At 45.2% G+C, this 25025-nt stretch overlaps 1 protein-coding gene across 7 annotated transcripts in view; it reads left to right on the top strand.

Moving 5' to 3' along the window:
* LOC107216469 (gamma-aminobutyric acid receptor subunit beta) overlaps positions 1-25025 on the top strand; it is an 84947-nt gene that overhangs the window by 51443 nt on the left and 8479 nt on the right. For 6 of the 7 annotated variants that reach the window (XM_046730565.1, XM_046730563.1, XM_046730562.1 and 3 more), the window contains exons 4-7: positions 2351-2577; positions 7795-7877; positions 18010-18147; positions 22325-22609. In XM_046730565.1, the coding sequence (XP_046586521.1) occupies positions 2351-2577; positions 7795-7877; positions 18010-18147; positions 22325-22609 (733 nt within the window). Of the gene's footprint in view, positions 1-2350; positions 2578-7794; positions 7878-17388; positions 17527-18009; positions 18148-22324; positions 22610-25025 lie in introns of all 7 variants that reach the window. The other variant, XM_046730566.1, reaches the window with a different exon arrangement.

Genomic DNA, 25025 nt, shown 5'->3' with positions numbered 1-25025 from the left:
ATTCAATTATTTCGTATCTCCAAATTTTAACGCTCGATCAGACCCAACGAGTCTTTGATTTTTCGCATAAGCTCTGGGGCGAACGCACGGAGTTATCGAAGATACCGCAAGCCTGATCGATCCTTGTATACATCGCGTTGATGGCAGTCGTAACGATAATCGTTACAGATAAAGATAAATCTTCGTACAAAACGCGAAGCTTTCATCGACAATCACGCACGAGGCCTTGTTTCCAATTCGCGTAACGATAATCCACCGCTTCAACCACTCCGATTGACCACATCGTTCGCATCCATGTATACACGGTGGGCCCAGCAGACGTGAACGCGAATTCGATGATCCGTTGCTCTGACAATTATGTATTCCCCATTGATTGCACGACTAGAAAAGAACCCGTAACGACGCGCAAATGGAAGCGGAAAAACGGAGTGCAGGAAACACACACACACACAGACACAGGGAGACAGAGAGAGGAGAGTGTGTGAGAGAGAGAGAGACAGAGAGAAGCGGAAGATTAACTGGCCCTAAAACGATGCGAAGTAGCGATAAAGGTGTCCGTTAAAATTAGTATCATGGGGATTAAAGGCGCGCTGATCGTTTAGTTAAATTATACGTGGCGTAGAATTTCTCGCGGTTATACCAGGCGGTACGTCATGTTATATGTACTTAGAGGAGGGCGAAAAGGGAGGGAACGCCACCCACACACAACCGGCACTTGAAGCACCTGCAGGTTGAAACTCTGCGGCGGCCCTTTCCGCCGCCTCTGTGTACGTGTGACGTACCGGTATGCCTGCCTACACGTGTAACGTCACTCATGCATTTCCACACGTGTATGCACCTGCCCGCCTTCCAAATAGCCAACTAAAGCTATCCAAGTGCCAGACTTACGAGCCCGCGACGTTAACTCTTACCGCCACTTTGCCCTAAGACGATGATGCAGCGGCGTAAAGGGCGCCGCCACTCGACTTGCTGGCCCACGCCATATCCGCACCCTCGAACCTCGCGCCCTTTCGTTACTGGCTGCTAAAAGCAAGCGCAACGGCTGCCATCTTCGTTCTCGTGTGTGTTCTACGGACAGGCTCGTTTTCAGAGGTATAATTTTATTTCGCCATGCGGTATTTATTTCAGCGAAAAGCTGCGGTGTTAATTAATTGAAGGAGGTTTCTACTTTGTTGGGTGGGAAAATGTTCGATTTTTTACACAATTTTTTATGCAACAAATATTAAATATGGAATTTTGATATTTGGTATGTTTACTATGCGGTATTTATCAAACGTGGTAGGATTTTTTGAACGTTGCCAAAACATGGTACTGGGAGTGGGTGGAGCCACGTATTCGCCCTAGACGAGCAATCGTTATGAAATTTGGCAGGCACGTGTACAACCAACGTCTTCAATAGTTGAATGAGAATGAAAAAGAAATATTAAAAAATAGAAAACTTGTCGGCAATCAAAGGGGTGAGTTTAGTTTTTGGCCTAAAATTGTTACACTTTTTTGTTCATAAAATAAAAACGATTGAATATGAGCTAATCAAGACGTTTGTTGTACTCGTGCCTGCCAAATTTCATAACGTTTGCTCATCTAGGTCTCAGTAACCATACCACATACCAACATTCTACAATCAATATTTTTAGCATAAAATATGGATAAGAAATCAAACATTTGTTGGCCCAACGAAGTAGAGACCTCCCTTAAGTCACAGATTTCTCGGACCTATCTCTTCGAGTCTGTTTTCATGACGTGACGAACAGAACTGCCTCCGGAAATACGGGAAGATCAGAATTGCGTTTTTTTCGATCAGAGAATCGAAAAACCAAAGACACCGGTTTGCCCGAGTGCGGATGATGACATCGATGACTCACCATAATTAGCTTTGTTTCCACACTTCATTGCTTTATTCATAGGTTTTCATCATCTGGCGACGTTTTGCTTATTATCACGTACGTGCGATATTTTTTCATCTACGTCTCATCCACTTTGTGTTTTGTTCGATTTTTCGCATTGTTCAGTTTTCGTTTTCCTAGCGTGAATCTTATTTGCCTGCCCATGTTTATCCGAATCTTTAAATCATTTGATAGAATCATGATTTTAGAAGACATGCATACGTTGATTTGTGTGATGACTACCGCAGCTCAAGGTGGTTATATTACGTCAATCGTAGCGTGTAGAGAGCTGCTTTTTCATTGCTTCCACCTTGCAAATATTTTCTTTCATCGAATCATCGATATAACCATCTTGGCGTATCATCCCAGTATGAAAGTGTGAAAAGAAAAGAAAAAAAAAATAAGCGTAACGACGTTGTTTCAAACATGTCTAACGTCTCGCATTTTCTTTCCCCCGCGTCATGTAGGACTTTACGCTGGATTTTTACTTCCGGCAATTCTGGAAAGATCCACGACTAGCGTTCAGCAAATGGGAGGAAGTCGAGACGTTGAGCGTCGGTTCGGAGTTCATAAAAAACATCTGGGTACCGGACACGTTTTTCGTAAACGAGAAACAGTCCTACTTCCACATCGCGACAACCAGCAACGAGTTCATTCGCATTCATTACTCGGGCAGCATCACAAGGAGCATACGGTGAGTAAACGGACGTCACAGTATTATCGTTTTCCAAACAATATGTTAATTAAGCCGCGTTAAAAAAGGGTGGAACATCCGCTGCGGCTCAAGACGACGGTCTCTCGTCACATTAGCGACAACGAACCAATGCGCGTACAGCTAGCCCATTCCGTGCCTCGCCGTGAGAACCGTTATATACAAGTTAGATATGCATGGCTTCTGAATATAGCCGTGACGTTAATACGAAAACACTTCACCCCCGCTGGGAGTGAGCATCTCGCGCGTTGAGCCGCCGAAAATGAAAGAGCGTACGACGCGGAGCTGGGGTGAGAGGGAATGATAATAACAAGAGTAAATCCGACGACATCGAGATCGGGGTAGTGACGTCACTGGTAGCCAGCTTCCAGGACGGTTGGATCTCGGGGAAAACAAATGCGATAGGGGGGAATTTTTCTTGCACCGTGTAAACGTGGTTCCGGAGCGGAGAACGTCGTCGGTGACGTCACGGCTTGCGAGGGGGTGGAATTTTTTAGTTCGATATTAGTTGCCCTCGAGGCTTACGCCGAGTTACACGTTCGAGCGCGTCAACAACTTTGGGGAGAGTGAGTGACTCGGCCGGAGCTTTGCCAACGCGACATATCCGAGACGAACTCCCGCAGCTCTGACGCTGGGGAAGATCAAAGATGTACTTTTCAGTTAAAGAGCTGCCAGCGGTATAATCCCTTTCGTTTTGCTTGATTATAGCTTTCTCAAATCCTGCAACTACACAGAGATTAAAGCAAATCTCGCGGATCTAACGGCGGGCGGGAAGACCTTATGGTATATACATATTTTACATCTTCGTAACGCTTCGGTACCCGGTGAGATAAAGATTGGATTGCTTCGTTGAAAATCCGTCCACACTTTCGATCACGCCGAATTTTGTAACATTATTGTAACGATGCATCTTTAGAAAAAATCGTTATTTTGCAGCTTTAGGATTACCTGAAATTCAGCAAACCGTTTATACAGCATCAACCATTTCTTCAGGTATTCTAAAAGTGCGAAATGGTAATTCTTATTTTTTCCAACCTACCGATACGTTAACGTTACTAACTTCAACATCGTCCTTTTCGCCCCTTCACTCGATACGCGGTAAACAACGACCGATGATGAGGCAAGATTATTTTTCAGACGATCCGTAACGCGTTGAAAGTTGGCTGCCCAACATCAAGAGACTTGCGAAGTACGAAGGTGCGGGTTTAATATCAGGGCGAAGACTCCTTCCGAGAGACAGTTATAAATAAAAGCGTCACCGGTCTCCCTTCTGAGCTGGGCTGAAGCAATAACTTAATGTAGGTCGGGTATCGTGAACGAGAAGCTAATGGACGTCTATATACGAGGAATAAAAGGCTGGGGATGCAGAAAGAAACGTAAGGCTAAATAGAGGTTGCGTTGGCGTGCGTCGAGGTCGTTACTCGCTTAGGCGGTTGCTTTTTCGACGTTTTTATTCGGTCTTTGGTTCGCAAAAACATCGCTTCTTATCTCCCATCGTCGTCCGAGGCTCCTTCGCTGCCCCCTCGCTAGCACGCCGTTGGAAAACGTTCCGTCCTCCCAAAAAAATACTCGCGATGCACCGAACTAAGGCCACACCTTGGCTCGCGAATTAACTTGCGAACGTTACGCACGACCGAGCTGATTTGAATAATCCTACGGCGAGTATTCGTGACCACGTCGGTCGGTTTTTCTCTTTCGTCTGCTGACCCAAAATCGACTCGTCACTCGCCGTCCGAGGCTAAAGCGATGATCGATTTCAGTGGAATACGCCGAGTCGCGATTTCACGTGGATGATATTTTCACCAGGGATAAAAATCTGGGTTGCACTTACCGCCGAAGTGCGTTTCAAAATCTGTTGCGACATTTTTCCGAGACTTCTCCTGGACGCCGCGCTTCGCCGCTGCGTTTGTCCGTCGGACGTTATTTATTCCGAAATTCCATTTGCAAAATTTGCCCGGCGATCCTTTCGAGACGAGGTCAAGAATGCGGAGACTATATATCTACACTCGGCACTTTACAGCCGTGGAACTCGGATATTTCATCCTAACTAGCCACTGGTCCGCGCCTATACCTTATACGTATATGTATACATACGACGCGATATCCTTTCAAGGATGAGAGGATGTTTTATTATTTCGTTGCCTCGGCTGCGCCCCGGTTGGATTCCGTCGGATCAACCGCCGCAAAAATCATCTCTCAGAATTTTCCTCGCAATTCATCAAAACTGCGATTTCCATCCCTGCAGGCACTCGAATCTTCTTTATCCTTATTTCTATCCTTCTATTCGAGGACCACTGTATACCTACGCAACTATACCGTTCCTGCCTCGGCAGCCTTTGCATGATGAATGTTACCCTCCCGCATCATTCCGCGAGTCCGAGTTAACTATGCATAGCTTCGGTAGTCTGCCAGGGAAATCCTCCTATTCAATCATCGAGACTCGAAAGTCTTGCATTTGTGATTATTAAGAATTCTCTCACCTGGCTCGCTGCGAAGACCGCGCTGATCGCATCGTCGGCAGAATCAGTGAGACGAAATCATCTTTTACACCAACGATATCCGGGGTTATCGACTTTACAAGATTGCGAGATCTCCTTGCGCTGATAGTTTCGACCCACTTTACTTTCTCATTTCCCGAGTTGACACATTTTTTGACAGTTGACGGTCAAGAGAGTATTTTTACCAACTCTGCTCTCACGCCTCCCCTCTACTTCAAAGCTCGCTAGACGTGACGAGAGTTTGTCCGACGTTCCTATTCCTGCGACGCCGATGCAGCTGGCACAGTGAACGTGTGTTTTCTCGCGGTATTTTTAATTACTCGTTACACGCGCTCGCGAGATTAATTAAAAACACCACCGAAGACTAGATTTTCGAAAGCCGCCTCGAATCTCGTATACGACGACCCAATCTTTTTCCCAACACTCGTTCCTCTAATGAGACACCCGGCGTTTTTCACCCGCGAACGGCAAAACTTGTACCATCGATTCCGATAATAAAATACACGTAACACCGAAGTGAAACTACCGTGTAGGATAGGAAAATCATCGCCTGATCAGCATGCGAAACTGCTCGTGTTTCTGTTCCCTCTAATTGTGAGAAATCGATGAAAACGCCAGATTTAAAGCAGAGTGAATTTCTCAGCGCTCGATAGAATTTCAAACGTACGTTTATGGATCATAGGAAAATTTGCCGATCATGTCTCAGACCAAAACAGCTAAAAAGATCCGAACACCTTTTGTCTGTATATTTTCAAACGCTTGATTTCGATTAAATCATAGGTTTTGATCATTTTCAGAGCGAATGATGAGAGAAAAAAAAAAAGAATTGTACGCCCTTTTGCCACTAAAATCACATTTTTGTCGGTTACGATCTTAACCATTTGACACGCGATATTTTCCCATGGTATTACAGCGTCGTTTCCGCGAGAGGATTTCCGCCGACCGATCTGCTGCATCTGGGCGAGTGAAAATGACTCGCGTGTAAAAAATGTGCGGCTAAGTAAACTTCGAGGCACGTTCGTACCAGACTGACAATCAAATCACCGGCAATCTGCGGGGTTGCGTGGATGCAAACATTTGCACGGAATCAATAACGAGTCGAATGAATCGCAGAACGACGCTGAGCGTATGCCTTGCGATCAGCAGGCGGGCTTTTTTCGGGGCTGGCAGGCTGGAGAAGCTCGCAGCTTTCCGCTGCGGAATAACCGGGGCGCAGCGGACGTTTAGCGACAAAGCGGAAACCCTGGGCGGCAAAACGGTTGATTGGGACTTCCCCGTTTCGCCCCGCAGCCCATTACTGTCCGCTTAACGTTCGTTACCGGTTTCGATTCGCGGCTTTAAGTGCTCCTGTAAATAAGAGTAGGTATCATCGTCCTCCCTGACCTTTCGCTCCCTCGGTTCCTGCGAGCACTTCAAAAATCGAGCATAAAATCGTTGGATTATTCAACGGGATATTCCGACGTCTGTAACGAATGTTAAACTCCCCGAGTCGAGTACCATCAGCCGTATCAACTCTCGGGGCTGCGTCGTTTCATTCCATTCGCATTATAACTTATACACCGATGATTGTATAATGCACGGGCATTCACAGCGAGTATTAATATATTCTATACACAAATATGTTACACATACATGTAATCATAAAACGCAAACGTTTACCAATACGAGTAATTTGTCACTGCTTATTATACTGTACCATGGATTTTTCAGTAAGATCAGTTTTACTCAATCCTGCAATTATAATACGTTATCTAAAATTTCGAATGACCCCATGACCCGAGCTGTGCATCCACGATAAATATGAAGTTTCCACTATAGTACGGATAAAGCGTATGAGCTCACCACGTATAATAATCTCCAGAGTAAATAATATATCTCGAGGCCTATTATAACCCGGGATTATTTGCAACGCCAGACGGGATTCCAAATAGGAGACGAAAATAATTATTACTCTACGAGTTATGCGCTCCAACGTCGTACGCAAGCATGCAAACATATACATATACATATATATACATATATATGATGATACGATATATAATTATATATATATATATATATGTATACATGATATACACATGCGGTAGAAGCGCACCGCGATTATCTGCATAACGCTGCAACGCGCATGCTTTAATAAGCGCTGATGGGCCGAGAGCCGTTCTTTGCCCAACACACAGGTAGGTAGGTAGGTAGGTAGGTAGGTAGGTAGGTGGGTAGGTGGGCTATAGGTACCCGACCGGTTGTGTGTCAGGAACAAATACGCTCAACGTGATACGTCAAACATTGGATTACGATGTGTACCGGGAGATGGGATTTCACCAGGGCAGGACGCTTTCGTGTTCATTAATGTGTCGTGTGTAATTTACACTCGCAATCAATAAATTGCCACTACCGCAAATATGTGTAATAAATACATCTATATACGTTACACGTGCACGTACATTATACATATACGGACGGAAATTTCTGCAGGTTGCTTATTTACGTAATGCGAATAATCGCAAGGTGTAATTTACGTTTTACACACGCTTGTTGCACAGTTGTGTGAGCGTTTCCGATACCTCGGAATTGAATATTGTAAACAGATGTCAGTCACGCCTTACAAGAGTAAAGCGACAGAGACGCGGGTCACTGAGCTTTCATCTATTATTCGTGGATCTTCCTCCACGGAGAATCTAACGAAGCTTTGTGTCTGTTGCAGTTTAACCATCACCGCCTCGTGTCCGATGAACCTGCAATATTTTCCGATGGACCGACAGCTCTGCCATATCGAGATTGAGAGCTGTAAGTAATTACCTCCGACCCAACGAGTATACAGACACGTCTATTTAATCGGGAAAGGAAAATATTAACGATCGTTTCGACGGATCGGCAACTACGACGTTACTAGTTTATGTTAACAACTTTTATACGACCGTATATTCGACGCTAATTTGCAGCGGTCATCTCTCTGCAAATACCACACTCGACACCCAACGAAACCAACATTAATACGTTTAACCCGATCCCGTTTATAATCTCCCGACAAACGCACGTTTCGATTACGAATAATCGTACGGTAATCGATGTAAAATTGTACAAACAGCGCGATTCGGTTGCCGGTTATAAAGCGGCTTTGATTTTACACCGACTATTGAAAAAGTACACGTACATCGTCAATATTTGACGCAAATCACCGTGAACTTTCTAACGGATAAATTATAAATCTCTGCAGGAGTGAACGCGGCGTCGGTCGATTATAGCGGCTAATAATGACAAAGGCAATTTTTTGTTTCGTAACTGAAAGAAATTTAACCCTGTTGACCGTTTTTTCCGAAGGCAAACACGACCAGAACCGGAAATAGAAAAACGGGCCTTTTCAGTGACGCCGCTCTTTGGCGGTAATTGTAAAGCCTACTTGAAAAATCCCCATTCATGCGGACGCGGTTCGTTTCCGGACCGACTTACGAAATGAGACGACCTACTTAACATACCTATACTAGCTTTGCGCAGGGGGATGTAATGTGTATAAGGGCGTAGACTGCTGCTGCTGCTGCTGCGCACCTCGGCGCACATTCAAACTTGCAATTATAAGGCATAAATGGCACTCGAGTTATCCGGCAATAAAAGATAACACCCTTATACCTGACCTATTTTCGTTGCCTCTTTAATTATCACACGACCGCCGGTGCTCGAGGGTCGATCGCGTTCTTATCGCCCCGTTGTATCTAACCGCTATTCAATCGCCTTTTGTATTCGTTAAAAAACTCGACCACTCGCCGTGTCGTACAAATCGTAATTTTTTTATCAAACGATAAAAGCGACGCCGATTCGATTTATCTCTTGTGTTTTTGAATAAATTTTCAAAGTACTCTCAAAGAACAATTGGATTAAATTTTGCCCGAGAAAACACGAGGAAACAACTATTCCGATAATTATTGAATATCGGAATATCGAAAGAAAACGAAAAAAAAACCGTGATTCTTGAAATTTGCTCGGAGATCTTAGAGAAAAATAAAACGAAAATTGCTAACATCATAAAGGAAAGTCCGTGATAATAATTGAACAACGCGGGTGTTGCACGATCGTAATTTTGGATACGACTCGACGGGCACAAAAAGCAGAGTCCGTACAGAGGTTTGAATTTCGATGGAAATCAGTTCCTGAAAAATAAATGTCCGAAGGTTAATGGGGCTGAGCGTTATTAAAAAAGTTAAAACTTCCTACCCCGTCCATAAGGAATATTCTCGGAAATATTATAATGATAATTTAACACGCAATTACGAAGTCGCTGTGCAAAGCCGGTTTTCGCTCCTGCTTTGATCGCGATCTTCAACAAGCTGTCGTCATCCAGTTTTAAAATCTAATTTTCCGAAAAGAAGTACGTAAAACGTGGTAAAACAAATGATTGAAACAACAATGATTAACTACCTATAAATCGGTATCGCGGTTGATGAAAACAAACGATTGAAACAACAATGATTAACTACCTATAAATCCGTATCGCGGTTGATGAAAACGCTGACCCCACACAACAACGGAACTTCTAAACTGATTTCCTACAACGTCTTGTCATCTTGATCGGGTCACATGTTCCACGTGTAACAGAGCGGGATAAAATATCTAGGAAAGTCTAAAATTTCTGCAGGATTCCAACAACCTCAATCAAATTTACTCGTCTGGTGGTAACCACGCGGTTTTATCTGTCTCTTCCCCGACTTTTCCCATCCCGGTATAATACATATACATATATATCCGTCTTTCAAACTCCCGTCCCCGATTTTTGAGACTGGAAAAAACTTGTATCATCTCACAGAATAACCGAATGGTTGAATGATTCTCCGTTAAACGTTCAGAGAATCGTTATGGGTGTAACGGTTTGTCAGTAGTAAAATGAAAAAATGTCACGTCTCAACCGTCGGTAAAAATATCTCTGTACAACCAGCCACTAATGAACACGAGATCCTCACACCCACGTTTACATGCAAACCGACCAAACTCTCTGTCTCTAACCCCTATATTACAGCGTCTGTCTCTCTCTACGTATCTCTTCTATCTGTCTATCTCTCCTCTATTGTTATTTTCCGTTTATTTTCTTATACTCTTTATTTATATATATATATATATATAAAATTATATATATGTGTGTATGTGTGGGTGCGTGCGTGCGTGTGTGTGTACATATTACATATATATATATGTATAAATATATATATATATATATATGAAGAAATTTTTCTTTCGGTGTGAGTGTACTATTTTTGCAGCACAGTGTGCAGCCAAGAGCACCGTTAAACAAGCTTACCATCAGGCATCACTGTACAACGTGACGTCACTGATCACGCCTGATATGCGGCGACGTGTGGCACGACGTATATATCTGTTAATACACCGCGTTACTTACAATGCAACGCCAGTCTATAAATAAGCGTATAAATCCTACGCATACATTATACAGATTAGAGAAGCAGCGATCGTCGGACCGTTATGCATAAATTATGTTTAAATAAGTAATACACAAATAGCTAAGAGACAGACGTGCACGATGATATTCGAACCTGTTATACGCGGCTGACCACACGCCGACCTTTACTACTCGCGGCCGAACGACGTCGCTCTGAGTTTCCGAGCTTTGTTTAATTTTCTTGTTTATCGAAACGTCAAAATTGCAGCAGCATCGAATCTAATTTATAGTTTACACGATGCATTATTCGGCGTATACTTATAATTACTCATTGAAACGGTTCAATTCCTCAAACGTCCAAGAAAACGAATCACGTACGTTGTAGTAGTAGTTGGACGAGTTTCTTGTAGCGTTGAAAGATTACACGCGAAAAAAAATGTACCCAAAATTATTGCTTAGAATTTGTACGTGTGTACGTGGAAGAAAAAAAGAGAACCCCTTGCAGAACGACGTTGTTGAGGAAAAATAGAGCAACGACGTGACGTCGCTGAGAGTCTGCAATGGCGCGCGAAAAAGTCGGACTTTTCTGGAAATATGAGTTCAATTACCGCACTCCGGCGGAGAGCGAGGCAAGCCGCTCTCTCCCTGCACTCGACACCTATAATACGTCTTAAACTAAATTTGCTAATTTATTATCGCCTGCACGCCGCGCGTTCCCGCAGTACGAAATAACAAAACCGTTCCGGAGCGTTCCTACGTACGTTACCTACTCAAAACGTTACGTATGTGTAAAACTGTATCGTAGATACCGTATAGGCAAATATTTCCAGAACAAGTCCGGCCTCCTGCGTTTCAAATTGAATTTGCACAGAGTATCGATGTACACGCTGAAAGAAGTACGCCACGGTTCGTACGCGTCTTACGATAAGAAAGCAAGAATAAAAGTAAACACACAAGAAAATGATACGTGTGAGATTTTCACACGACTCGGCTGCGGGGGTCTCCGCTCTCTACTTATCGCGACAGTTTTGACCGAGGCGTAAACGCCGCTCTCCGATGCTAGGAAAGGTACCGAGGTGAAGGCGGAGGTGGAGGTAGAGGTGAGGAAAGGGGAGGAGGAGGACTTGCAGACGAAAGCTCGCGATTGTTCTGGTAATAAGGACGACCGCAAATTGTTGTAAAGGAATTATGACCGCGAGAGGTAAAAGTGGATCGAGCCGATATCGTCTCGGTTTCAAAGCCACCCCCTTCCGCCCCCGCCTTTGGTCGTCACTCCTCGCCCTTGGCTCTTTTCTTCGGGCGAGTACCTAAGAGGAGGCGGAAGGTTGGGGGTGGGGGCGGGGGTCGATCGACCCCGCGGCAAAGCGTAAACTGCGTTAATTACAAATTACTGCACAGACGCAGTGTAGCGAGTTTGTCTATTTAAGCGGCGTTCGTTGCCTGCAAGTTTACCTTAATGTACGTTATAGCGTCGAGTTTTTGCGCAAGTTTAACGCAAGTTTTAAGCCCTACGGCGATCTATTAGCTGCCGATGAGGAGAGCGTGCGATGAAAAAACCGGAGAACAGGACGGTTGCGCCTTGTCAAAACTGAACGTCCCGCCACACCACTCTTATATTTTTTCTATGTATAAACATATACATTCATATACATATACATGTATATATAATTATATACATATATTTAATATGTACGATAGATATCCGTTTGTACATATATATGTATATGCATATATATTTGAATATGCAGCGTATGCGAATTTGTATAGCGTGTATACAGGCATGCGAATAATTTATATACATTCGTATACGCGTATAAAACACCTGTACGTGCAACGTTTAATTTCGCCAATTTAATTATGTTTCAATTGTATAATTTCTGTTTATTCGCCTCCTGGATTATGTCAAATAATTAATTATACTATACACCAGGGCCTCCGACATAGCACTGAGCCGCGTGTCCGGGGATGACGGCCGACGACGGCCCGCCCGTTCTCTCTATTTCCATCAGGAGCCGACGAAAGTCAAAAGTCGAATTCGACAAAGGTCGACCAACCGAATCCTGACGCATTGTGCATCTAGCCGGCGCATGCTTAATATTCGTATTAATTTTTGTTTCTCACGACAACGACGTCAACATTATTATCCTATGAGTTATGGATTTTTCCTTTATGTATTTTTCCATACATCTTGTACATTTGCCTATAGATTAGCCAGTAGATATCATTCGTATCTCGTACCTGTCACGGTGTGTACCAATCGCATTGGATGTCATCGAAAGGTTCGGCATGAACGGCATGAATATATATTTGCGTACTCTACATAATATGCATACACACCCACACCCCCGTAGAGCGTACATACGTTGTGGTGGTCCTAGAAAAGATCACTTTTGCATTTCGAATGTCTCACCTCGCAAATCGGCTGCAAATAATTAAAAAACTATTCCCTTATTTTTTTTAGAATTTCAACTCAACTCTAAACCGTGGTCCAAATAGGGTTGATTTTTTCGATTTTTGACCCTTTTCAAGAGAACAACATATCTACCAAACGGGTTTCTTGGATCACTGATTACGAATTTGGAATCAAAACTTTGAAATTCAAAATAGCGGATTTATTCTAAGTAGAATAGTTTGTCCGCGGAAAAACATCCCAAAAGTGAAAGTCAGTTGGTACGGCGCTGTTTTTAATTTCAATATTTCGAGTCCAGATTCATAATGAATTACCCAAGGAGCCACCCTGTATCAAATTTCATCGAAATCAACCCTCCGGCGACACGGGTTACAGTTGGGATGAAAATCTGAAAAAATTAGAAAGATATTTTTGAATTATTTCGAGCCAATTCGGGGAGTAAGAAACTGTCGAAATTCAAAAATGACCTGTTCAAGGAGCACCCCGTTATACATGTACCAAAAATATAGCTCTGGTAATCGTTCTACCTTACCTCTCATATACACATTTATGTACACGTCATTCGGCGAGAACGTGAGCGTGCACACGCATCGTGCCGCGGACGGGTAGTTGGGTGAAGCGAGAGGGTTGCTCAAGTGGGGAACTATTCGCGGACCACGCGGGTTTAGCTCTGCACGTACCTTGGTACGTTGTACCTATATCCACATCCTGTCTTCGATTTATCGAACCCTCCACTCGAGAAACTGGCTGCCCGATATATCCGCGAAGGAGAAAAGGTTCGAGCGTGAGACCTACGTAGGTATTATAGCGCGGGTACAGAGCTAAGATGAAAATTTGAAAGTGAGAGGAACAGTTCTTGGGCGAACGCGACTTGAAACTGTCCTTTGTTCCGATCCTTTCGGTTCTTGAACTATGACCCTTCTGGCGGTGCCTCGGAATCATGACAGTGGCAGGTCGCTCTTGACTTGGTGAAGAAATTTTCAAGTCGAGTTGCGGAACGCGCGATAAGAACTTAATACCGTTTCCATAAATTTCTCCAATTTCTATCTACTTGTCGCATGTTCTAACGTATTTATTGCCGTTGTTACTGTAAGCAGTTTTCTTTTCAGGAAACACCGAGAGCGTGTTTCTGTTTCTAATCCGACAACCACGGTTCTACATTTTTTCACCGTACAATAAAGTAAAACATATCTAATCGACCGCGTGTCACGGCCTTGACCTAATCAGAAAATAAAAATCTCCGAAACAGCGAGAGTTGTAAAAGCGGCGACACATAATTCTCGGTGCACATTCTCGGTCTAATCAGTTATACACGTACGCGGAAAAGTTTGCCACATGTTTGTTTCCTTTTTTCACAAGGACAAAGATACAACGCTGCACCCTTGCTCGTGGTCACGCCACCGGATGTTCGCGTCAAATTCACCGTTGCCGGGGGGTATTCGAGGAAACTCGCCCAGGCGAATTACCGCGAATAATCTCAATTTGCTCTGTAATTCAAGCTTTGGATCCATGAGCGACCGATTTTCGTTCGCCGCGTGCAGAGTATCGCGGAAATATTGAGCGTAATAAGGTGAGTGTATCAGTTATTGACACGTTTTGACCCAATTATCGAACCTTTATTTTCCAAAATTATAAACCGACGGCACAAAGTGTGAATTTCTCGACGACTAAGACCAATTGCTAAAGGGTTAGACACTGCAAATTTATTTTCTGGTGATTTTAGAACCACGGATCGAACAGCTACAACCAAAAAAGATCAATAACTGTTACCCTCACCTTACGTTAAAGAATACGATTTGTTCGGCGATGTCCAGTTTAAGGTTTTGGGCATAAAGAGCGCACCCGGAAGTCTAATACCGTTTATCATTAAGACATTTCCGGTTTAGCTATTACACGGGCAAGGTGCGTGCATGCCGACAGCTCGTTAGTCCAGGCCCACGATTAGCCCCGATACCGAATGCGGCGTGGGGAAAAATGCGCGTATAAATTTGCGCCGCGATATTAGTCGTGGTTGATTCGTTGTCGCGTGTACTTGCGATATACGTATACCGACAGCCCACAATCACGCGGATCGAGTCGCGCTTTCGACCATCGTGCAGCAGGTGATAATGGAGACGATGCAAAAGCTTGATAAACATGCCACGTTTCAGGCTTGCCTCATGATGCCACCTGCACTGTTTCACCTTTCAACTCTAGTCGGTCACACTGGCTGAAATTCACCCCAAAAGTGATTTTTAGCTGCAAAAATGCGTACTAAAAATCTAAAAAATATATCTAGGTATTGTTCAAGGATCGAGGAAAAAGCTCTCTCAGTTTTCCTAACCAAAATTATTTATTTCAATATTGTAAAACATCAGCAACGTTAAAGAAAGGGCCCAAAGTGTCGAAAAAAGGCCTTTATTTCGCATGAAGAATGGCCCATTCCATGACTAAATGACTCTGCGAGAAGTTTGAAAAATGTTTGGGGTGAAATTCTTCCCAAGTGACGGATTAGAGTTAAAAGCGCGAGAACTAATTCTCAAGGAAAGAGCCACTCGAATGTAGCCTGGATAAAACAACTTTCGGTATTCGATTTTCAATCAATATTCACTAATTTGGTTAAGAATACACTGCAAGCCTGTAGGTATAGAATATTTATAAAAGCACGTATAAGCTCGTTTGAGGCATTTTTTATTTATTTTTTTTTTTGAAACAACCCGCGAAGATCGCGATCAATCAATCATTATGGCTACCTCTCGTTTGTTTAGTAGTTATCGCATTGTTAGAAATAAGTATAGGTATTGTGCATGTGTAGTTGTTGTATTCGCCTCGGCACTAGACACTGCCGCAGAGACGCACAGAAATTATTTTACTCTCTATTCCTCTTCATATATATTCTTCTACCTTTCTCTCTCTCTCTCTCTCTCTCTCTCTCTCTCTCTCTCTCTCTCTCTCTCTCTCTCTCTCTCTCTCTCTTACTCTCTCTTACTCTCTCTTTCTCTGTTTCTCTTAATATTCCTCGATCTCTTCACATTTTCCAGTCTATCTATGTATCCATTCGTATTTCAGTCTGCCTATCAACCTATATGACCTTTATGGATATAGTTACTAGCCATTTCGTTGAGTAATCTCTTCTCTTAAATATTGATATAATTGTTGTACTTTTATAATAACTAGTCTATGCTAATTTTCCTAAATACCTTGATTACATAGTTTATTATATTCCTTAAACCGAAGCCTGCTTCCAGGCATGAAATTTCTCTCCACATACCTCGAACGTATTATTGTATTCGTATCAAGTCACGTGCACACATGGATCATGATCGTTATTTGAGGGCGACATGCAACTTGCCCGAATTTCTCAAGCTGTTACCACGTGTGAACGGGACCTCAGTCTTAGAATCAAACCATCATTAGGCGCCGCATAGCGAACACGAAGTTGTCTCAAATCAATTGTCGCCCCGTGATTTCGATACAGGCAGCCTGCGATGGAAGAATGTATCGTCTATTCGCACTTCGTCGTCTTCCTCTCATCTTCTCGATTCCTTGTTACTTCTTCCCATTGACCATAGAATCGAAAATTCAGAGACTGTTAATTTACCTTTCCCTTGCGTTCCCATAGTCGTGCCGCTAGAGGAAACTCGACGCTTGATCTTTATGCCCCAAGTTGAAGAAATTCGCTGGAGCATAGAATATGTTGGACGAAGAGTCAATTCTCCCGGGAAAATATCCCTTATTACAAACCAGCATCATAGTAGGCTAAAACACAGCTGGACCGTGAAATCAACAATTTCATATCACGCAGCACTCCACGCGCCTCATCCTCTCACCATACCTTGTACAATATCTGTATTCTACACAAGTCGCATATTCGATTTCATTCTCGAAATTGCAGCTGCAGAAAGTCAAGCACTCGAAATTAAATAACATTAATGCATCAACACAGATGTTTGAATTCAGCAAGTGTTCGCTATGCCGGTGCACGCGGCCGAATGTCATATATCTTCATCATTGAATGTAGTGTACTTAAATAATTGTTATTTACCTCGAATTCAGTCTCCCCAGGAATGTTGTTATATCACCCATATTGCCGACTACCGTAAATGCCGACAAGGATTCAAGTTTCAATGAACATCAGATAATTTTCATAGCTTTACGACAATAGACGACTTGAATTTTCACAGAAATTCGTATCGCACTCCTTCGAACAAGGCTTCTCCCAAATCCCTAGAGCACCAAATACAATGCTCACAATTCCTGCTGATGATTCAAAAAGTGGTTTCAAAATTTCGCGATCAGATCACGACGTACCGACGTTTCGTCTTGACCTTCAGATCACAGTATACAGAGAGTACAGACGGTGACAGATGAACGAAAGACGGCAACAGCTAGATTTGTGGAGAAACTTGAACCCTCCAGGCGTAGAGACACGGCCCGATACATCCCGCTGGTCCCATAAGACGCCCCCTAAGTGTCTAACTGTATGTTAGAGTGGAGATTTTTGTGTTTTGTTCTCTTGGCAGTTGGATACACAATGCGCGATATTCGGTACAAATGGAACGCAGGCCTGGAATCGGTCGGCATCTCGCACGAAGTGGAACTCCCCCAGTTTCGCGTGCTCGGGCACAGACAACGACAGACAACCATACACCTCTCAACAGGTAGATATCCTCGTTGGTCAGCTCCTCTGAGCGTAAATTCATTGTCGTCTCGATCTCGTCTGAACACCGACACCCACATTATATAATACAATATATAATGATATGTAAAGTAACGCGCACGGTTTTGAGAGTGCTTGTGTGTGTGTGTTTTTTTTCCATCCCTCACAATTGCACAGAAAGATGATATCAATTTCCACCATTGCGGTAAAGGGAACACTTTGACACTGTAATGATGACGCATAAATCGGGGTGCATACACGACTCGTCAGAGGACAACACTGCGAGAGGTTCGATGGTGCCGAGCTCAGCCCTTATATCCCTACCCCGTAAATGTTTTTCAAACTATCATTTGGCGGCGAGAACGTTGAAGCGAAAGAGGGTGACGCGGGACGAGGGTAAGGTAAGTCGTGGAGGCCCCCTCGAAGCCGGAGCGTGCCGTAAGGTACTTGCCAACACCATCGGGGGTCTCTCTCTGTTTTGCAGTCGGTTACACGATGCGGGACATCAGGTACAAGTGGAACGAAGGTCCGAACAGCGTTGGCGTCAGCAACGAGGTCTCTCTGCCCCAGTTCAAGGTCCTCGGACACCGGCAACGAGCGATGGAGATTAGTTTGACTACTGGTAACGTATTATACATGCATCATTCCACACCCCCTCAGCTCTTTTAGTAAGGATTTCGACTTCCGGCAGTAGCTGCAAAAAATCCACACACGTATACTCGTCCTAGGGTCTCGCACGCGGACGCTTATATATCCTTGTGCCTTTTTTACCGTGCTGCGAAAGCCTGCGACAGTGGGCACCGATGGATGGACGTTCATTCCGGCAGCCTTTGACGAGTGCCAACGTCGCGCGAGTCGACGTTAGCGTCCTCGATAATTTCATTTTTGGTGAAAGGGATTTTATAATGTCGCAACTAATACGGTCGATTGCTCGGGTATAATGTATAATACGTATATATAAGATCTTCGATGCGCTCGCGGGCCTGTAAGAGATGGGTACTTGGCGGCAGTTCGCTGCCGCGAATCTTGATAAGGAGACCGGAAACGGCAGGGTCATTTCCTCGCGAATAAGATGATGGTGAAAAATGACGCGATACGCTTTTCGCTGGCTGTGTCTACACAAAGCGAAACAAGAGGAAGAAGGCAGAGATGGTGGAGGAGTACGAAGAACCCGGAAACGAAAGGGTATCAGAGACCAAAGAGGAACGGCGCCGTCGGCATCAGGAGCAAAAGGGGTCGCTACATTTTTTACGGGAATCATATATTTTTCACTTGAAACATATTTCTTTCTATTTCCACTGGCTGCGTGCGAGGGGTAAGCATCTCTCGTTGCTCCGCCTAAAGCGGATTAAGCTCTGGTCCACAATTTGCAGAGATTCTTGGATAGCGAAAGGTAGCCACAGCTCGCTCACTCAGCGAGATAAGCAGAGAATGAAAACTTTACTGAGCGTATAACTACAAGTTACACGCATCGACCGATCAGCAAATCGATCAGCACCTCAAGTTCCGAAATATTGAATTCTAAGAGTGACTTTTATAAGGAGAAGTCCAATATTTGAAAAACAGACAAATATCAGACACACTTTAGGCAAGGTTTGCGGGCAAAAAACTAGCACCGTTGAAGCTGCTGCAGGTTCGTCGGATGGAGAGGCTATTGGGGTAGGAGGAACGAATGAATAGCTCGTCTCTGGTCTGCAGGCCACAATCAAAGCCTCTCAGTAATTAAAACAGACTAGCCAACCGGCTCTGGTAATTGAGCGGATATCGCGTAGGCACCTACGACCTCTGCTCCGCCGTTCCACGATCCATCCACAAGCACGTGGAGTAGGTGAATCGAAGCAGGATCCCGGATACCCGTCGACGTCTCGCTGGACGCTGAAGAATATCGGCGGACGAGTAAGCCGAGTCGGATAAAGACTGCACGTGGGAAAATATTTAAAGTGGAATTTATTCACAATCCGATGCCGCGGCAGCGAACCTGGAACTTCGAACCATGTATTGAAGCGAGGTGCATTCGCCCGAGGCACCCGGTCCTTAATGAATCTCGTTCAAAAGAGACTTCCTGCACTGTCGCACCTTCCATCCATCTATTGCCAAGCTCTTTATAGAGTCACGTGTTTACATTAGCCCGTGGTATTGTTGCCGAGTCGACAATGCCAGCCTCCTTCTCCTCCTCCTCCTCCTCCTCCTCCTCCCCCTCTTCTTCTTCCCTTGTCGTCGTCGACGTCACCCTCATCGACTCGAGACTGAAGCCAGCATCCCTAAAGATGAAAGAGAAACGAAATTTCCACTAAGATTCGCCTAATCTTCGGCGGCATTATCGCACTGTCGCTATACGTCGGAGGAAAGGAGCGAGGCCTGTTTTGCTCTTCGGAAGCGATTAACTGCAGCGGATGCAAAGACGAACATTTACTCGTTCGGGTGAAGGAACACACGCAGTTTATCGGCACGGCTGTTATTCCATTCCAAGGAAGACGGCCGATCGGTAGTAAAAAAGACATTCTTTACGCGCCTGGATGCTGGTTCCTGGTACCTAATCAGAAGACACGTCAGAGCTCCCGGGGTTGGAGCCGCGATAGCGTCAATGGAGGCTGATGGATACCAAAGGGTAATTGGCTGATTGCAGTGATTAGTGTAATCGGATTCTCCCGGAGTCGAGGTAGGACTGATCTCGCTGCAAGCTGCTGCAAAGAGCCGCCGGATGCTAATGCATGCTAATGTATGGATGAATTCGATGTAATTCAGTTTGTCATTCCTAGTGTATACATGCGCGAATTTTCGCTAAGGAAATAAAATTAGCGTGTATACGTGTATACCTGCAGCATCGAGGAGTATATTGACAAGGATAATACGGTAAGAAAAGAAACATCCGTCCGAGCACCTCCTTTCATAAATAGTGAAATGTTCGGAACGAGGCTTTGGTGCGAAATTAATTAACTTTCCCGCTACTTAAACATCGTGGAATTCGGTCATGTGGCGACCGGCGCAAGGATCAAGGAGCCAACGTTTTAATACCCGAAGCGTTGATCCCGAGGGATCCGGGAAGAACGCGCGATCGGAAGGAAGATCGGATTGAAGGAGGAGAAAATAATTATAATCCTTTGATCCCGGTCCAACGGGTTCACAAATTGCCGAAATCCCTCTCGCCTATCCCCAGCACGGATCAGCGGATCTCGAGCCTGAATACGCTTCCTGGGTCACCCGTTATAACGCTGTGCCTCCACGGCACTCCGACCTTTTAGCAGTGGTAGGTGGCGTGTATCCGACGCCTCCTCGAGTCCCGGCTTCCAGTCAGCGTGCCGCTTACTGCTCCAGGGGTGAATTCTTTATCAGGGGGATGACGACTAGGACGACGTCGACGACGGCAGCGAGGCCGGCTAGCGTTGAGCCCGAGTGAAAGAAACTCTATTCGCGAGTCATTAGTCCCCGGCACACAGCGAGAGTGGGTAGGCACCGAAACCCGCCCCGGATGCGCCAAGGGATACCGTTTTGAGCCCAATTTGAGCCAAGAGTCGAAACTTTTTTCCCCCCTCGCCAGCTACCGCCGCCATTGTGTAAACTTTAATATCCTGCGAGTTTTTGCTCACCGAGTAGAAACGTGCAAAAAATAAAAGCCGAAAAGGAAACAGGCAAAAAATCATTACGAGGAACGCTGATCGAAAAAAAGAAAAACAAAATGTACATTACGCGGTCTCACGAGCGGTGCTTTTGCACCGAAAGATCCCTTCTTCGCACGCTCTTTTTCCCCCTCATTTTTCTTCTCCCGTTCGTTCTTCCTTCCCGACCGATCGAGCGTTGAAGTCACGCGACGATGAGGACCGGAAGAAAACTCTGAGCCAGATATCCGCGGGCGAATCGCTGATCGTTTCTGTCCCCGTGAAAGCAAAACCTGAAGCGTATTTTGCGAGAAAGAGGAAGGAGAATGATACATCTGGCGTTCGGCAAGGGTTTGGAGAAGGGCCGCGACGCGTTTTTTTCAGACAACTGACACACCCCGCCTTTTTGTTATTTCGCTCTCATGAAATATGAAAGAAGGCGCAAACCGTCACCGCGAAACGTTGAAGCCGGTAGAAACAAACGGTCGCCGTGGTGCAACAAGCCAATTTCATTGGTGTAACAGGATGCACGGAGACTAACAAGGAGGACCGCGTCGCTTTATCCCTCAGGAATGGACCTGGCGGAGCCATCTTCCTTGATTGGGTCAATGCATGCGTTACACGGTGCCGCAGAAGTTCTCACTTCTCCTCGGCTTCCCCGACTCGTTCCCACTTTTAAAGTCCGATGCTTTCGTCGGGGGATTGCCTTACACCACATCGTGCACTTCCACAACTATTCGGCTTGACTCTCCGAGCGCAACGGCTGCAGCACGACAAGTAATGGCCGACGTGCATTTGGCGAATTCTTGGATTCGCTTCGAGTTGATGGGTGGATGGCTGGATGGCTGACGACGACGCCGCGACGCGAGGCGCCGAGCCGAGGTTTTCGAGGAGCGAAGGGAAGAGACGCCGGAAGCAAGAAGAAGGACAGAGAATACCGACTACTGCAAGGAATTTCCCTACAACTCAACTAGCGGGAGATTGTTAACGACGTTGAAACGGGAGGAATTTTTTTTTTTTTTTCTCATCACACGACAAGTCGTCGTTGTCGTCTTCCAGATACTCCAACGCGCACTTTGCACCTTAAATTCGAGCGAAATGTAACGAAATTTTATAACTACAGACCGCGCGACGTGAAAATAGTTCATAAGTAGGTATAAATCGTAGCGTTTTTTGCTGACGAGTGCGATGTCTTCTTTTCAGGAAACTATTCCCGGCTGGCATGCGAGATCCAGTTCGTACGATCGATGGGCTACTACCTGATTCAAATCTACATACCCTCGGGACTGATCGTGATTATCTCATGGGTGAGCTTTTGGCTAAACCGAAATGCGACCCCCGCTCGGGTCGCCCTCGGAGTAACCACTGTTCTGACCATGACAACCCTCATGTCCTCGACCAACGCCGCTCTGCCGAAGATATCGTACGTCAAGTCCATCGACGTCTACCTGGGAACCTGCTTCGTCATGGTCTTCGCGTCTCTGCTCGGTGAGTGTTTACGCCGAAGGGCATAATTACGCGTCGCGGGCGAAAGGAGGCCAAGCTCTTCGAGAGTTCAAGGTCCAAGGACTCGCACGAGTGGACGTACGACATGTGACCTAACTGAGCTGTTGGACAAGACTGCGAATCGTTTCTCGGCGATGGGATTCGACGTAATTCGTTCGCCTGGAGGAATTCACTCCCCCTTTATCCAACCTCCGTCACAGGTTTCGAACCGAGACGAATCGAGGCAATCACCCAGGAACGTAAAAGCTAAGCCGCGGTGAATAAAAGTTGCAAGACAACCGCCGAACCACAGACGTGCACGTCTGCACGGACGGACGGACGGAAAATTTTCGGGAAAATCGAAATAAAAATTCAGTCGGTTATCCCGTCTGCACTTTTTCTTCGCCGGTGATAAATTTTCAAGGATTTCTGTTCGTTCGGTTAAGCTCGTATCGGATATACGCAAGTTGGCTTGCAACGCGGGGATTAAGGAGTGTCGCGAAATAGGCGATGTGCGGATTAATACAAGCGTGCTTTTCTATTTTTACGGGCCATCCGCCTCCCGCGATGGGGGTAATTAGTAAAATAGGGTTGTCCGCAGCCAACCCTTGCGTCACGTGACGCGAGTCGTCGCCCGAGAAAGTCAGACTCTCGTCGTCGTCTCTCTCTTTCCCTCTCCCTGGCGAAACTTTGCTTTTTAACCACGTCGCGTGGGCGTCACTCGCGTGTTCCGACACTCGAGGTATACTCAAATTTACGAGGTGCAGGTGTCGCGACGGCGAGTTACTCGGTGACGAGGCGACGGGGCGACGGTGAATCGGAGTGGAAACACTTTTTCAAATTGATCATTCCTCCTCCGCGAGACAATCGTTCTACAGGATCGGAAAAAGCTCGGTAAAAAATTTCTTCGACTTGTTCCCAACCAGTGGACACCATGCGGTGAGTTTCTTCAGGGATTTATGGAACCGATATACTTGCGGACGGTTATATAGCCGAGGTTCGAGGAAATAGTTCAACTTGCGGAAAACGAACGCCTCGATTGCACAATGGTATTGATTCCGCTGGCTGGAGCCGAGGGAATGAATTGATTCGCGATTTCTTTATCCTTTGCGTTTCCTGTTTCTCTATTTTCAATTCCTCGCTCTCTCCGTCTCTCGCTCTTATTTCACGAGAGTAACATCCCTCCTTGGTTTCCTTTTTTCTTTCAAACTCTTCGCAGCAACGAATATCCGCCATCGATATAGGAAATTTAAGGGAGAGGAAAAAAGTGTACGGGAAACGAGTGAAATTCAATTTGAAATTGTTGCTCGTACGTTTCATCTATACCATCGGACACACGGTGCTGCATCGGCCTGACCACCCGGCATTTCTCATTCCTCCGTTCCCTTTTCCTCCGGCCTTCGGCTATTAACCAACCATCCAAGCTTAACACTGCAAAGGCAACCCAGACGCGCGTACCCTTGACGACACTTTGACGTGCATTCAATTTCCTCTCCGCATACCGCCTGCACACTGACGTCGATCCCATGCGCACGTATCACATTTACAAACCGCATTGCTACTTCACGCAAAAACCCATACATTATACAGAGTTATTTCGTAGAAATATTACGCAAAAGCAATTTTTTATCAAAATTTGTCTCATGATCCAGAGTTGGAGAGAGTAAGGAATCGGCCAATCGTGAACAATGAAACAAAATGTACCGATATCCGGTAAAATGTACTCGTTAATTGCCGGAACGCAGATGGGATTTCTGTAAAACGTAACTCTATCCGAATCGCGTAAACTGCAGGTAGATTCATGGCGTATGTTAAATTTTTTACATCCAATATTGCCATTCCAACTAGATCCAACGTGTTAAATCTTTCTTCCATTTCTCATACGATTTTTACTGCAAAGAGAAACGTCATGTATATAATTATAAAATTTCTGCTTAATCCCGGATTTCTCTTAGCGTGGTTGTAAGCAGCATGTTTGGTTAGTATTTTGCCGATAGTTTTCCCGTATGGTACGAGGGGAATTCAGGGGTGTAATAGGTAGACTTCCCGTACGTGCAGGAGGGGGTGAGACAAGACGGACGCAAGTGAAATACCTAACTACATGGCTAAATAAACGAAGAACATAGGTTGGCAGAAGAGACTTGCAAGCGGGGTGGTTTAGCCGCAGGCGAGGTGGACCAGCACGGTTTATAGAGCATAAAAAACCCATTCCGATGACCCGGTCAGCCAGTAATAAAGACGTTCGCTGGTCTGCAGGGCGCACAAACGGCTCGGCGATTTCACGCTTCGTCTCCTTCCATAAATAACCACCCCTTTATTCTCCCCCTAACCCGATGTCCTCCGGCAAATTATATTCGCCTTGATTGTCACCTGGAATAGCTCTCACCCTTCGGCCTCCGCTCGTCTTTCGCTCATATTA

This window comes from Neodiprion lecontei, chromosome 2 (assembly GCF_021901455.1).
Source record: "Neodiprion lecontei isolate iyNeoLeco1 chromosome 2, iyNeoLeco1.1, whole genome shotgun sequence".
Classification (NCBI taxonomy): domain Eukaryota; kingdom Metazoa; phylum Arthropoda; class Insecta; order Hymenoptera; family Diprionidae; genus Neodiprion; species Neodiprion lecontei.
The sequence above is the reverse complement of the archived record's forward strand: the minus strand, read 5'-3'. Positions and strand labels throughout refer to the sequence as shown.